A 16,386-nucleotide genomic window follows, 5' to 3' on the forward strand; every position below is an offset into this window, starting at 1 on the left:
TAAAACTACCCTTTAGTAAAATTACACTTTATGTATTTCACCCACCATAAATGTTTTGGAGTTATATGTAAGACTGTATTCTACTAATTCCAATTATAATTATTAATTAGTAGAAGATATACATCATTAAACAGGTTTATTTGGTCCACCAAAGTACAAAATGTAATATTCTGTATAGTGACAGTTCTGCTTTAAGATAAAAAGTAATTGAAGTAATTGAAGTGCATCATCAGCATCATCATAGAACTGCACATATTATACAGACACCAAATATTGTGTACAGAGCAACAGGTGACAAATATTTTTGTGGTTCTTTCTAAATATTGGACATTGTAATATTTATTTTGGTCTTTCTCTTTTTTCCGTGTATGGAACAATTGTCTTATTGAATTCAGGTTGAGGGCTGAGATATCCTCTCTAAATCTGGGTGTCTAGCCAACATCCCCAACTGCTTGCCTGTATTTTACTAAGAGTGTAATTGAGGAGATATAACTGTTCTGACCCCATCCCCTATTAGCCGCTTGGGTGGTCTGGAAATATAACTGTCTGATAAAATCATGGTTGTTTTGTCCTTCTCTGTCTCCAGCCAAGTGCATACAGTAATATAGACACAGACGGGTGTTGCGGATGCTTTTTTTTCATCCATCACTGGCACTCACTGTAATAACTTGCTATCAAAACAGTCTCAGGCTTTCAGTTAAATGTTACTGAAAACAATCACTTATAATCTTTTTGGCTTTTTTGAACCACCAATTACTCTTTATGTGCCATGTATTTAGAGTATTTAAAGATACTGCATCTGATTGCGTTTGAGGCTTAGTAACTGCTTTTCACTGTTCTTGCAGATAATCTAGAACAGATAGTTCAGTAAACCGTAATGCCCCATAGGTAACAATGGTGGATGTTTATGCCTTAAAAACAATACAATCAGCACATTATAGAAAGGTACAATATTCTTCTGGATAAGCAAAGACCAGATAATTGAACTTACAAGAGGCAGCGCAGAGAACCTAAGGCAAGTTGGCCATCTGGTCCTTGAAGATGTCGCAGAGGTCTGTAGGAAGCTTTGGTGAGAGGTATCTGCAGATACCTGGCAAGATCAGCCCTGTGAACATTATTGTGACTTCAAACAACAATCGTTGTGAAACAATAATAATTTAGCACCACTTACCCATCTAATAGTGAATCTTTCAGCTGTTTAAGTTAACAACCAGCCTCGCAGCAATTCAGATTTACATAAGGAGTGGGTGCGTATTTGTTATTCTCCTTCATCTTGTAACATATCTGAAAATAGTATCTGCATTCAACAAACCTGCAAGTGTGAAACAAGATGTGGAATGTGAATATTATTTCCCAATCCTAATTCTAAAACAAGGACTGATTAAGGTCAGTCTCTTCACGAAACAAAAAGATGATGAGATGGACCAAATGATTCTTATCTGCGGACAGAGTTTACAAACATTTAGCAATTTAATTTGCTAGGCAAAGATTGAAATCTGTTGTTGAATATTAAATACATCACATAATTCCATCACAAAGGGAACCTTTGAGAAAAAACCCCAAATGATCAGCAAATACATCCATGTGGACCAGCCAAAAATCATAAAAGTCAAAGCGTGCTAGGAGCTTGTATTTGAAATCCACCTTATGTATATACAAAAAGGGAATTTATCTGACTTTTTTTCTCTGGATCTGCATGATTATTTCTCCCCATTGAATCATATCGGAGAAGCTTACAAATGCTAGCTTGATAACCTTTAACCACAGATCTCAGCTTCCCTGACGTATAATAGTATATATAAAATGGATAATAGTAGATAAATATCTCTGGAACAGTTATACTGATTACAATTCAAAAAGCACAGGTTATAGTTTTTTTTAGTAATGGTACAACTGTGAAAATTGATAGTTGGTTAGATATGTGTATTAAAAAAGACAACTTGAAATACAATTAGATTTATGACACCTTTATACTTTAAGTAAACACATGTAACATTCATGCATAAAAGATCTCCATGTTTGTATGGGGACAAATCTGTTACCTGGAGGAGTTGTGTTCTGTTATAGGGTAAAAATAACTTCATTTCGATGTAAGATGACAGTTCTCCATATGGCACCACCTGGATTGTGATTGTGACCATTCCATTATCACAGGTGCAAGTTTGCATTTCAACCTCTAAAATGGGAATATTATAGCACTAGAAACCGTCGTAAATATTTGTATTGAACAAAACATTAAATGCTGTTGTACTTCTGCGAGATACACTTTTGTGAGTTTGTCCCTTTTTTTGAAGTGCATTTTAAACTTGCCCGTCCTAGGAAGCATCAATGTATCTAGCAGGGATGAGGTTAACAAGGAATACATTCCTAACTAATGCCAAGAGTCACTTACTGGGTAGGTAACCTAGCTCCATTTCTGAGTGACTTCATTGGGACAGGTAGCTACAGAGAGTGAAGCAAACATCAGGGCTGTAACTGGAACACTTGGGGCAAGTGATATTGGGGCAAGCAGAGATCCTTACTCACACTGACGTCACATCTGCTTCTAGAACGGGAAGGAGGTGCATTGCCTCCAGGCGTCTCAAGCGCACCACTTACCTTGGGACTATGGGGGCAGCTCCCCCTCTTGTCCTGCAGAAGTTACAGATCTGTTTGGTTCAAGGCTAAATAGGTGGTTTCTTATAGCAACCAAGTAATGTTTCTATATGTTTTTCAAAGAGAATCACTCTTTGTTCGTAATCCCCCATTGTTTTCAACACTGGTCCCTGGAAAAAAATGAGCACAAATGTCACCTTTAATTTTAGAAGTCTTCTCCATATTTGTGAGTCATACATTGACAGATAGTGTGACAGGTAGGGTATTAGGATGCAGGGCCAGATTCAAGTAAACAAAAATTATAAGATGGCTTGTCCAATGCCTCACAATACATTTGGTGATAATCATTCAAATGCCTGCATGAGCACAGGTGACTTTGTTGAGGATATCTAGTATATGAGGGTTTATGTGGTAAATCGCTGTTGAATCCCTGCAGAAAGGATGGTTAACATTTTCAAAGGTCAGCTTATTTTCCAGGTATGCTCAATATCTGTTTGATAAATGAAGCAATTACAACCCACTTTACAAGCTGAGGTGGCATATTTAAATTGACAATACTTAAAGGACAAATGTAACATTACTTGCTCTTCTGTAGCTTTAAAAACAGAATCTTAGCAATTCAGCAGAATTCGCTGCAACAAACATAAATATAGTGTTTCTAATATTAAAAATGAAAGCGTTGTCAGCAATTCCCCGTGAGGTTTACTGTTGCAGTATTTGATTGAAACTGTATTGAGTCAAGACATTTTCCCTCAAGTCCTCATTAGTCTAAATGTTTGTTCAGGAAAAATGTGGATTTTAGGCTCTCTTATCCAAGAGGAAAACAGCTCCCGACTCCCTACCATGTTTTAACCAATTCTACTCTACTAGAACAACATATTGTAATAGTTAGTTACTGTTTTGGGTATATTTTTATTCATACAGTATTGACAGGAGTACTTTACAGTAATTATGTTATATAATAACTTAATATTTCACATTTATATAATAACAGACGCACTATTGATCTCTTGAGAGAAATGTATGCAAATGTTGACAATGATTTATCATACTGTTACATCACTCTGGTACATCACCATTCCTTGAGCAAAGATTGGCAGTTAGTTGCTCCCAAATGTATTTAATAGTGACAGGCTTGAATGGTTGCCATGTTACACTGGAGGGCCCAGTTGACAGAGGACACCATGAAGGTTATGAACTATAGCAGCAAGCAGCATTGAATTAAGTACATAGACATATCATTGCATAATAATTTAAGATTATTTATGATATGAAATGACATCACACCTCTTTTAACATTATACATCTCTAAGCAAAAATAAAATGTCTCCCTCAAGACTAGAGTTAAGGGGACTCTCACTACACAAACAATGTATATGAAAGTACCTTGTAAATATTGGCAGCACTTTCTGTGCATGCATACAGGGATCTCAGCAGCGTTCTTGCAGTGTTACATGCAGTGTTCATCAAGCCAACACTGGCTGTATTTGGCCTAGAAGACGTCACACCCGGGAAATAGCTTGGGATGGGCAAAGAGGCAAATGTATATTGGAGTATTCTTCAGAAGTCTCCCATGCATTTGCAAGGGTGACAACACGAAAAAGGAGCACACAGTGATCATTTGCATTGACATGCGTATGATGTCCAGACTGCTCCTAAATACCCATGAATATGTAGTCCCAAATACCAGTTCTGTATATCTCATGGCATCCACTAGAACTGAAGATGCTTATCGCCCACAAGTTTAAGCATCATGCAAGTTTGGCATAGTTTCTATTTGCTGTTAAACAATACCAGTGCCTACCATAACTGTGATGCCTTCATGGAGGACTTATAGGTAGGCAGTAGATATGAATCAGGGACGGGTAACCTCTGTCTGAGCAGAATGGGAGTTGGAGTCTACCGCAGTTGGAGATAATCATGCCTGATATATAGATCACATTATGTTTCAGTGGCTATTGTAAAAACAAAATTAAGTTCCTGTATACAGAAACATGGAGTAATTAGTTAAAATACTGTCATTCATACTATTACCACTAAAGCACAGTATTGCCATTCATTCACTAAACACAAAATAATACAGATTTAATTTGGAGGCCAAATCCTTTTGCTATTTATTTTGCTAATTTGTCAATGCTGGAGTGGCAGCTGTTATTTTGAGATAATAAAATGTGTTAGTATTATGTTTTACATCTACACCACATACATCCATATACGGTTGTGCTTAGTTCATAATAGCAGCTGTTTATGCTATGACATGTCTCTCACAGACAGAAAAAGATTATCTTCAAGTATCTTTTTGACTGTTGCCTCCTAGTGTGAACTGCTGGGAACTCAACTGAAACATTTAAAAAGAAAAGAAAAATAGAACCTGGTAGAAGACTTACTCTATAGAAAATGTTACCTCTTGCACATAATGTAAAAAGGTTAAAAAAAAAAAGGTTTTAAAAAAAAATCACAAGAAAAGGTTACAAATTCTATAAAGGACACTACAACCTATACTAAAGCCAGAATGTTGATCATCCACAAGCTGTAGCCAGTGTGGTTTTGCATATCGACCTTAAAAACTAGTTATTTCAGGGAAAGTATTCATCTTAACCTCCCATGGATTCACATTGCTAAAAAAAAAAATATGCTTCACAACTAAGTGAGAAAAATATATAACTATAACACAGACAGCCAGCGGGTAGATCTCCGGATGGACTACAAGGACAATGATGGCCAATTAATAAAAAATACTCTATAGCATATTTGGCTGCAAAAACACAAAAATAATGTTCTAACAAATTAAAAAAATATATACTGTATAATGAAAATACTGAACAGCAAATTGGTTCATTGCCCTGCTTTGACTCACTGTAATTAAATCTACCTACTCCTGGAAGCTGGGCTAACTGGAGCAATATATCTTTGTTATTTCAGCGTAGCAAAACATATTTGAATTCTAAGTATTTTTTCTTTCTACTGTAGAAAAGGACATTAATGTTTAACCCTTAGATACAAGCACTTTTACTTTCTTAGTCTAGAATGATCTTATATTAGATATCTGTTTTTCTTACACTGATGTTGTGTGTTTCATTATTGCAGATGCTGATCTTGATTCAGATGGATACACCACAACAGAAAATTCTACTTCCTTCAGGGACTGTGGTTATCCTGACAATGATAACTGTAACTTCACAAATACATCTTCAAACCCTTCTCTACTTGAAGTGGATCCTACTCTCCAGGGACAGACTTTTAATCTTCACTCCCCACCAATCTTCATCACTCTACAAGCAGACTGGAATACATCTGTGGCAGATTGGGGGGTTGCCTGGGAAGCTCTTGTTTATGGCTCTGTGGGATTTTTTGGGACTGTGGCTCTACTTGCCCTTCTCTCCCTGTTCTGCCTAGTGTTCCGATGTCCACCAGGCACCTTCTACTTTGCAATCCTACACCTACTGTTAATCACTGTTGGAAGTAGCCGGGCCTTTGTTTTGTTTTATGATGCATATGGCCACCAAGACAGACTCCCTGTTTTTACTGCAATGGTCCTGCACGACTTGGCCTTTCCTTGCATGACAGCAAGCTTTAGTATTGCCTTCTTGTTGCTTTCCTCAAGGTGCCGTCTGCAGCACTCAAGCTCCAGCTTTCCCCGACTCTGCATCCTGAGTACTGCAGCTTTACTTCATTTTGCTGTCTCTGCAGGAGCAGTGGTAATTGTGGACATCTTGCATCAGTTCCTCTTCCTACTGCTTGTGTCGAGAGGAGTGTATGTGGTTCTAACTGCTCTCCTATCACTCTCGTTTTTCATTTTTTATTGTTTAGCAAAAACACAAAACACACAAATTTATGATCTCAAGAGCTCTGCTCCTCCAACTGAGTATACGAGAGGGTGCCCATTTGCAGATTCAAAAGACTGGAACAGAGCAGCTTGGTCTGCTTTGATGTCTGCATTTTTTGGACTTTTGAATTCAGGTCTACAGTTATATTCAATACTTTACGCAATAGGTTATGGTGGTTCTGTTACGTTTGGTCCCTGGCCATGGTGGGCCTTCCAGTTGAGTTCTATTCTTTGTGAAGTAGGCACATGCCTACCATTGGCTATAGTAGGTGCTTATCCCATATTTTGTACAAGCGAGATAGAGAGATCAAATTGCTGGACAAAGCTATTCCGACTTTCCCCTGGCCGTGTTACAATGAAGACGTCCATGCTGCCTACAAACTCACAGTGGGCCTCATCCCAGCATGAGAAGTTGTTGATCTGTGATACTATTGTAAGGAGCGACTCCGAGTTCTTTCCACTCTACACACTTGTAGAGAAGCGGCTGAGTGTTGGCGATGAATTGAGCTTGATATACAACAGCAGCAAAAGTCTTGAAGTACCTGGTCTGAGTTTATACAATGGATCAAAAACACCCTCATTCATCAGTGTTCAGATAGACAGTGACTCCACTGTGGATTTTCGGCCACCATCTCCAATAAATCTACGTCGCAGCATTGATGAGGCACTGTTCAGTGAGTCTCTGATACCCCAGAGCCTTTTCCATGGCACTGCCTTATCAAGCAGTTTGTCTCTCACCATAAAGAGCACTACGCAGTTAGAAGATGGTGTATTCAAAGAAAATCCATCTGACAGGGGACTCTATCGGACTTCTTCCTGCATGGAGATAGAGTCAGGTCTGCCAATAGTAGAACCTGGTGCAGGTTCCAGCACAGCCAGGCAGGATATCACAGAAACCCCTTCCTCAGGAACATTTAGAGGAGGTGAGAGCACCACAAGCTCTCTATACAAGATGTCTCTTGATGGATCATCATTGGTTCTGTGTTCTAGTCCCGAGCATGCAGGCACCTCCAGTTACAGCGCTGATAGGAAACCAGAGCTTAGTCGGCAGTCGCAAGGAATTTACCATACCCTGTCCCCCCCATCGCAGGAGTCCTTGGACATTACATGTCAGCCAGAAAACACCTTGAGAGAGGATTTCAAAGATGTTTTTGTACCCATTGATGCCCTGAGTGTTGAAAGTGACACTATTGATCTTTGAAGATAATTAAATTGTTTTGGTAGGAAAGGAAAAAAATTACTTGATGGCTGTTGGGAGGACTAGTTAATTGAGATTGAAACCAAACAGTAATTCTCAAGAAGCATCAGAAGCGGTTATTATTTGCTAAGATTCATGGTGTTCTGTTGATGCTTTTGAGCTGATGCAAAGATTTAATATACATGTCAAGTAATTCTTACGTTTAGCCCTGCTGTTGCTCAAAATCCTTGAAATGCTGTGTGCTGCTATTTAAATGCTATCCCCCTAGCTCTCCCTACTTCTAACTCTGTATCAACCAAGATACCTGGTGGAAACAACCAGACTGTGGAAGGGGTGGGCTAAATATCCACCTGACTCCTGCAAAGAAAAAGAAACATCCTAGCCAAGCTGCTTTTCCAAATCAGCTACATAGCCTTTCCCTATAAGTGATTGTATTGCGGTTTGTGGCATTTTATTATTCCTATGACCTATTAGAACTCATCCAGTAGCACCATATTAGTTAATTCCTTAAATGTATCATGTTGCTGCATTTAGCTTCTAACATCAGGTGTTGTTCTATGTGCCCCATTCCATAGAATCTATTGAATTGCTCCCTATAATCCTGTAGTATATATTACTTCCATTCCTTATACGCTCTTAAATTATGTTCTGTACACGCTGTAATTACACCCATAGAGTACTTGTGAGGAGGCTAGCAGGCTCTCTTTTACATGTTAACTGTTAATAACTTGGGGGGAAAAGAATGCATTGAAAATATTACATTATGTTAGGTCTTAAAAGCAATTGTTAGTTTAAGAACATGTCCTATACCCACAGGGAATATTTACTATGTCATGATTTTAAGTCGTACAAGTAAGCTATAGAATATATTGATATACCCTTTTCAGCTCCTGAACTGCTAGTACCATATGGTGCTATACAAGATTAATATTTATCTGCACATAAAGGCGTTTGTGTTCTGTACACAATATAGTGCACTAAACCTCTGGCAACAACTTAAGAAAGGGGTCACATATTTTAAATATTTTTTTAGTAACAAAAAAGGTTGAAAGTGAAAGACAGGACAACAGAACATGTTGGCTACACAAACAAAATATTACAGTGTAATGCTGAAATCTGTAATGTAAATGTATTTTTTTCATATTTGTGAAGTCAACATTATCGGCTCAGTTGAAACGAAGGCAGAATAAGGGAGCAGATGCAAGCCATGGTCCCTCTGAAGTGACAAGAGATGTAGGCCAGGTGTAAAGGATTGGGAAAAGCTTCATCCATTCCACTTGTGTGAAATAATACAAAACAAAGGTGATGTGTTTTTACAGTTCATTAACAAGAAACCATAAATTTGTGTTTCATCTTCAAAAGAATGGAAGTGAAATGATTTATTAATAAAGTATTTTTCAGACTCTAGATCAATTGGGATTTCCCCCCCCCCAGTGAGCAGATTTCAGGAAACAATATACATGAAGCAAATAAAGTACAAATGAAAACATCCACCAGCCAGCTGCTAAACAATATAATTTTAAATGTGTATACATTTTATATGTTACAGTATCTTCTCCCTTATACTAACAGTTGGTGTAAACCTGAACGCAAGAGGTTACTCAGTTATCAACTCAATGCAGGCTGCAGTTAGGATGCCGTATTTACAAAGTATTTTCCCGAAGCCTGCAAATTGGGGTTTATGCACTAAAGCAGGTATTTGCAGGAGAGTTGTGGTTTCAAATAACCCACTTTATTAGGTGTTATAAAAGCTAAATGTGAGAGAGCCACGCAGTCTCTGCAGAATGCATAGTTAAGCGGATGACGTGGCTTCCAGGAACTCTTCCCAGGGTAATTAATACATTATACAGGGCCAATCAAGTTATTCTTGCAAAGCTCACTGGGGTTGGATTTTCATAGTACTTAAGCTGAGGAGATGAAACCACAAGCTCACCTGCCAATTCCTGCTCCATTGTGGACCATGAAGGGCATAAAGTAATTATGCTTCATCACGGGTGGCAAGAGGTGTGCAAATCTCCAGCTCAAACTATACCCCAGGAAAAAAAAAAACGATCTCGCACAAAACCAGCTGTCACTGCCTAGTACAATGTTATTAAAGGAGGGGAAAAAAGCTATTTGATAGGATGTACCAGGTATTCATATGATTTAGAGTTTATTCTTTCAGGAAATAGCAGTGATTTAACCCCATCGTGACAATGGCTGATTTATTTTTTGGACCCTTCGTGACAAAGGATGTTTTAACATTTCTGCGCTGCTCGTGTTTAGCTGTAATTTTCCTATTTCCCGTTTACTGAACTGACACAAGTTATATTTTGCATTTTTTCAGGACAAGAAGGGCTTTCTTGTCATTATTTTGATTGTATCATATCATTTACTATAAAAAAGTATAAAATACAGTGAAAATTTGAGAAAACAAGCACTTTTTCTGACTTTTACTTGAAAAATCGTTTACTCATCTATAAAACCTAATGAAAAATCCTGCTAAATAGATTCCACTATTTGTCCTAACTTTAGAAATACCCTTTTTTTGGCCTTTTTCTGCACGTTATGGGGCAATAAGTACAGGTAGTGTTTAGCTATTTGAAAACCATTTTTTTGGGTATATTTGAAGCCAGCCAATGCAATTTACCCCATCAAACCATATATTTTCAAATATTATTTTAACTCTATTATAGTATTTTAACTCTTTCCACGTACTAGTCCTACCACCAATCTGTAAAACTTTGCAGTAGTCATTCTTTTGCGTTTTTTTCCCCCACACAATTTACTTCAGGTATGAATTAACAGGTTCTGGTATATGTCACTTCCAAACAACACCTCAATATGGGTTCAGTATCTTCTGAACATTACCTGAGTACAGTGATACCACCCATGCGTGGGTTTGCCTGGCTGTTTGGGGGCAAAAGGGCCACTTTTGGGGCATGCGCATTTTTCAACGTTTGACAGTTGGTGATCCACTGCCCATACCCGATTTGATACATCTTTGGGCGCGTCCTATCACTCCATAAAAAAACAACATATAAATTGTGGAGAGCATAAAAAAAAAATGAAAAAGAGGATCATGGTTGATATATCCATAGTTAAAAAAACAAAACAAATGCGCTAATGTTCTTTAACACTCAGCGATTAAATTTCTTCCTGTGCTACCTGCTCCCTCTGTGCGGACGTCCTGACAGATATCTCAGCACTCGGTAGAAGGAAACTATTGAGGAGAGTGGCACAAACCCACATTGTGTTAATGGGGAGATGAGTGTAGCGACACTACAGAAAGCCTAAATGGCCAACATCAGTAAGTTTCGCAATTTTTATTACAAATAATGCTTGTACGAAAATGAATGCACAAGTCTAGTACTAAACGTATTAAGTGGAGTACTTTTATGTGCATTCTTCCAAAATTTGTTGATCGTTCAGATGGCTTGATTAGGATGGTGGCTCAGTGTTAGGAAGAAAGGTTGTATGTTTCTCAAAAAGGTGGGTTTTCAGCCTAACATGTCACATACCGTTCAAATTAACTTTGTATTTATCTTTGAATCATATATTTCAGTTACACAAAAAAAATTACAGTATATATATATGTGCAAAACTGGAACTGTTCAAAGCAGTGTTTGCCTTTTGCTGTGACTAAATCTATAGTACAGGTTGTATTAGAAAGTGAATGAAATGTACATCTGAACCAAGAAATAGAAGGTAACATTCAAAGTACAAAGTGTACAGAGCCCTGACCTTACTTATTTTCATGTGCTCCCTTTTATGTATCTCTAAAAGGGTTTCATTTTTAACCCCTTAAGGACCGGGCTAATTTTTCGTTTTGTACCCTGTGGGACCGAGGCTGTTTTGACACTTTTGTGGTGCTTGTGTTCAGCTGTAATTTTCTCCTCACCCATTTAGTGTACCCACATAAGTTATATATTGTTTTTTTCAGGACAAGATGGGCTTTCTTCAGATACCATTATTTTGATCATATCATCTTATTTACTATAAAAAAAATAAAAAAAACATGGTGAAAAATTGAAAAAAACCCACATTTTATGACTTTTATTTGAAAAATCTTTTACTCACCTAAAAAAGCAAGTAAAAAAACTAGCTAAATAGATTCTACTACTTGTCCTGAGTTTAGAAATACCCAATGTTTTTATGTTTTTTTGCTGTTTTTTGTAAGTTATAGGGCAATAAGTACAAGCAGCGTTTTATGATTTCCAAATCTTTTTTAACAAATCTGGTCAGTCTGCCTCCATCTCCTCTTTGGAACATCTTTGAAGCCGGTTAACTCAATTTAACCCATTCAAACCATATATTTTTGAAAACTAGACACCCCAGGGTATTCCAAATGCTGTTATTTTAACCCTTTCCATGCACCAATTATACAACTACACTTTGTCAAACTTTGTAATAGTAATTTTTTTTTCCACACAAATTGTACTTTAGTTATAGATATACAGGTGCTGGTATATGTCACTGTCAAACAACACCCCAATATGTGTTCAGCAACATCTCCTGAGTACAGCGATACCCCACATGCATGGGTTTGTCAGATTGTTTGGCTGGTAAAAGGCTACTTTTGGGGCATGCGTAATTCAGGTGGTCATTTGGTCATTGTGCCTCCCTCTCCTCTTTGGAATATCTTTGAAGCCGGTTAACTCAATTTAACCCATTCAAACCATATATTTTTGAAAACTAGACACCCCAGGGTATTCCAAATGCTGTTATTTTAACCCTTTCCATGCACCAATTATAGAACTACACTTTGTCAAACTTTGTAATAGTAATTTTTTTTATTTTTTTTTCACACAAATTGTACTTTAGTTATAGATATACAGGTCCTGGTATATGCCACTGTCAAACAACACACCAATGTGTGTTCAGGAACATCTCCTGAGTGCAGTGATACCCGACATGCATGGGTTTGTCGGGTTGTTTCAGATTTAAAATGCCACATTTTGGAAGTGCGCTTTTTTTCTCCATTTTGGTCAGTCTGTACCTATGCCCTATCTTTGAGCTCGGCCACTCCAATTTACCCCATCAGCCATTTTTTTTTTATATACCGTATTTGCTCGATTATAAGACAAGGTTTTTTTCAGAGCAAATGCTCTGAAAAATACCCCTCGTCTTCTAATCGGGGTCGTCTTCTAATCAGACCTCAAATAGAGTCTGATTAGGAGACTAAGATCCAGATCCCCCGCACCGCTGCAGGGGACCTGGATCCTCCTGTCTCACCCCCCCCCATCATACACACACTTACCGGTGCTTCCTGCTGTATTGCCGGGGCAGCGGGTTGACGTCTACGCGATCCGCGTAGACAACGTCCGATGCAGCCGGAAGGAGGTGTGGCTAGCAGCGGGGGTTGTCTGCGTCCGTCGCGCAAACCTTCCCCGACTGTCAGAGATCAGAGTTCCCCGCACCGGTGCGGGGAACTCTGATCTCTGACAGCCGGGGAAAGTATACGCGACGGACGGATACAAACCCCCGCTGCCAACTCCACCTCCTTCCGGCTGCAGCAGAAGGCGACGTCAACCCGCTGCCCCGGCTGGAAGCACCGGTAAGAGAGGGCTGAGAGGGGAGGGGAGGGGAGAGTGTGTGTGTGTGTGTGTGTTAGTTAAATGGGGGTATAGGGTGTGTGTTAAATGGGGGCATAGGGCATTTCTGGAGTGGCGTTAAGGGGGCATTTAATAGAGCACTCTGCCTCCTGAAATGCCTTATACACCTATATGCCACTCTGCCCCATAATATGCATTTTAACCCCCTAAATGCCAGAGTGGCATATAGGGGTATAAGGCATTTCTGGAGGCAAAGTGCTCTATACAATGCCTTTTAACTCCCTTAATGCCACTCTGCCTCCTGAAATGCCTTATACCTCCCTATATGCCACACTGCCCCATAATATGCATTTTAACCCCCTAAATGCCAGAATGGGATATAGGGGTATAAGGCATTTCTGGAGGCAGAGTGGCATATAGGGGTATAAGGCATTTCTGGAGGCAGAGTGGCACATAGGGGGTCAAAAGGCATACCATGGGGCACAGTGGCATATAGAGGGTTAAAAGGCATATCATGGGCCACAGTGCCATATTGGAGTGGCAAGCCTGGGGGCAGATGTGCGTAACTGGGGGACAGGTTGGAAAATACAAGAAATAAAAACAAAAAAAATATTTTTCTCAATCATAGCTTTTATTAAAAAAAATAGTTTACATGAATTAACATTTACTGGTAAAACTTTTTTCCGTTAGGGTCGTCTTATATTCAGGCTTTTTCTTTTTTTCCTAAGTCAATATTCAGATTTTGGGGGGTCGTCTTATAATCAGGGTCGTCTTATAATCGAGCAAATACGGTATTAGACACCCCTTGGGTATTTGAAGTGCTTTTATTTTAACTCTTTGTTGAGATTTTTGAGAAATTTTAGCACTTGCTCAAAATAATAAACTTTATTTTTTAATTTTATTTTTTTAATACTTTTTTTATATTTTTTATTTATTTTTATTTTTTTTGAATATTTTACTAATCACATAGTGATTAGAAAGCTGGGCTCCATTGACTTGCATGGTTGAATGCAGTACCTGTATTCAACCAGCAAGTGGAGCCAGTTCTCTAGAGGGTCTGGAGACCCTCTAGCGAACTTTTTCGTCTTTATCCCAGAGGTAAGTGTTTGGTGTCGCTGGATGCCTCCTGATCGAGGCATTCCAGCGACACCATCGTTGATCGCCTCCTAAACGCTTTTAAAACGGGCGTCCGCCGCCATACAATGTATGGCGGCTGTTGACGCCCCGGGGAGGGGCCAGACATGGCCCCCGATGCCGATCTCGGCCTTGCTGAATGCCTCGACATCGAGGCATTGCAGCAGGGCCGTTTAAGCGAAGAAAGTGATCCTTGATCACTTTCTAAGCTTATTTAATTTTTTGACGGTTCAGGACCGTCAAAGGTCATTTAGTGACCTTCTTGTTATGACGGTCCTGAACCGGCAAAAGTCGCGAAGGGGTTAATCTGGGTAAATTAATCCCACCTGACTACTTAAAGAATGATTGTGTAAGCAAAAAAAAAAAAAACACGGGAAACCGCTACAAAAAAATAATGCTTTATTTACAAAGAGATTACACATAACCACGGGACGGGTTGATCCATCTCCATTAGTCAATATGTTGCCATCACATTATCTCACACTGTATATTAGGGCATCAAGAATCTTCCTTTTCCTGGAAACTGAAATGATTGAAAAAGGCCATAAATGTAGAAAGAATCGCAAATAGAAGGAAAAAAAAAAAAAGACAACATACTAAGAATAGCTTTCAATATGGAAAATAAAAAAATACAATTTATTTTATCAATTTATCTTAATTCTGAACACATTCCAGATTTTCCCTTATCCTTAACTCGCACACCAATATAAAAATATATAGTGAGGGATCATAGGGAGATTTTCCCGATATGTCATTGCTATGCCTTTGGTAGCGGCAGACATGATATCAAACACCTGCAAAATATATATACTATACAACCAAAAGTATTGGGACACTCCTTCTAACTATTGAGTTTATTTGCTTTAGCCACCCCGTTACCAACACTTGTATAAAGTCAAGCACATAGGCAGCCATCTCCATAGACAAATATTGGCAGTAGAATGGGTCATACTGAAGAGCTCAGTGACTTTAAACATGGCGCTGTCATAGATGGGGAGATGTCCCTATTGACAGCCTGGACTGTCCCCTGTCAGAAGTCAGCATTAAATGCTTCCTGCTTACCAACAGTGTGTAACAGCGCTTGATGCGAGTGCCAATTGAAGAAATAGATCAGTGGGAATTAAAACAATTTTAATTCACATTTCAACAAAGGACAGAAATATGTATTTGGGAAATTACTATGTCACAACTTTTACCATAAGTAGCTTAATATATTAAAACTATAGATTGTACTTTTTACTCTTGATAGAGATATCACATCTATTGTGTTATGCAAGGAATTTTTTACATGACTATAGCAAGATTTTAAAAGGACAAGGCAATATATCTATTCTTACCGGCACTGTGTACAGGTATAGAACACAGTCTGACCCTCATCTGCAGATCGCATTTGTCTGGTGTGATAAACCATTTTCTCAAATCCACAGCGTGAGCAACGCCTGTCAATCTGCCCAAAAAGAAAATGTTAAAAACAAAACAAAAAATATAATATCACATGGGGAAAAGATTATTTTGTCTTCAGTAGCAGTTGAGAAGGGGAACGTCTGCAGAGATTAAAAAAAATGAAGACTATTTAGCTCTTACCAGTGGTCCTTTTAATGCGCCTGTCTCATCAGTCTCATTTGGCAGCGCAAGGGTATCGAGGTTGTTAAACACCACAGACGTCTGAACATACTTCCCGAGGAACGCTGAAAAAGAGAATCTAAATGTGAGACGTGTAGCAAAAGCATGATCCTACGAGACGATGTCTGTTATAGAATACAAGATTGAGATATTAGTTAGCAAATACAACCAAAATCTGTTGCCCTGACCTGTTACTTGTGTACGATTTGAACATCGAGGGCACGTTACTGTATCCTGGAGACCTGGGGGAGGCAGCACAGAACCGCAGTCAGAGCAGAAATCGTATTCTGACGAAAAGCACGTAGGTGGAACCTCCATCCTAAAACAACGGCACAATGAAGCCCAGTGAAATAATGGCTAATAATTTCATATCCAGAAACCCTCAATGCATGTCCCTCAAGAATTCCCCATCTTGAATATTCGTTATTAAAGGCCAAAACTGGGAGGATTTTATTTTGTGAAGATTTATGCTGGCC

At 38.7% G+C, this 16,386-nt stretch overlaps 1 protein-coding gene across 1 annotated transcript; it reads right to left on the reverse strand.

Moving 5' to 3' along the window:
* Positions 1 to 14,785: 14,785 nt before the first annotated feature.
* LOC149298735 (DNA-directed RNA polymerase I subunit RPA12-like) lies at positions 14,786 to 16,228 on the reverse strand. The gene is made up of 4 exons (XM_089487240.1): positions 16,099 to 16,228; positions 15,872 to 15,975; positions 15,625 to 15,734; positions 14,786 to 14,810 (listed from the first exon to the last, which is right to left on the reverse strand). The coding sequence occupies exons 1-4, from the start codon at positions 16,226 to 16,228 to the stop codon at positions 14,786 to 14,788; spliced, it is 369 nt and encodes a 122-aa protein (XP_089343366.1).
* Between the last annotated feature and the right edge of the window lie 158 nt (positions 16,229 to 16,386).

This window comes from Sceloporus occidentalis, unplaced genomic scaffold (genome assembly GCF_023333645.1).
Source record: "Sceloporus occidentalis isolate IW3139 unplaced genomic scaffold, rSceOcc1.0.p SCAF_31, whole genome shotgun sequence".
Taxonomy (NCBI): domain Eukaryota; kingdom Metazoa; phylum Chordata; class Lepidosauria; order Squamata; family Phrynosomatidae; genus Sceloporus; species Sceloporus occidentalis.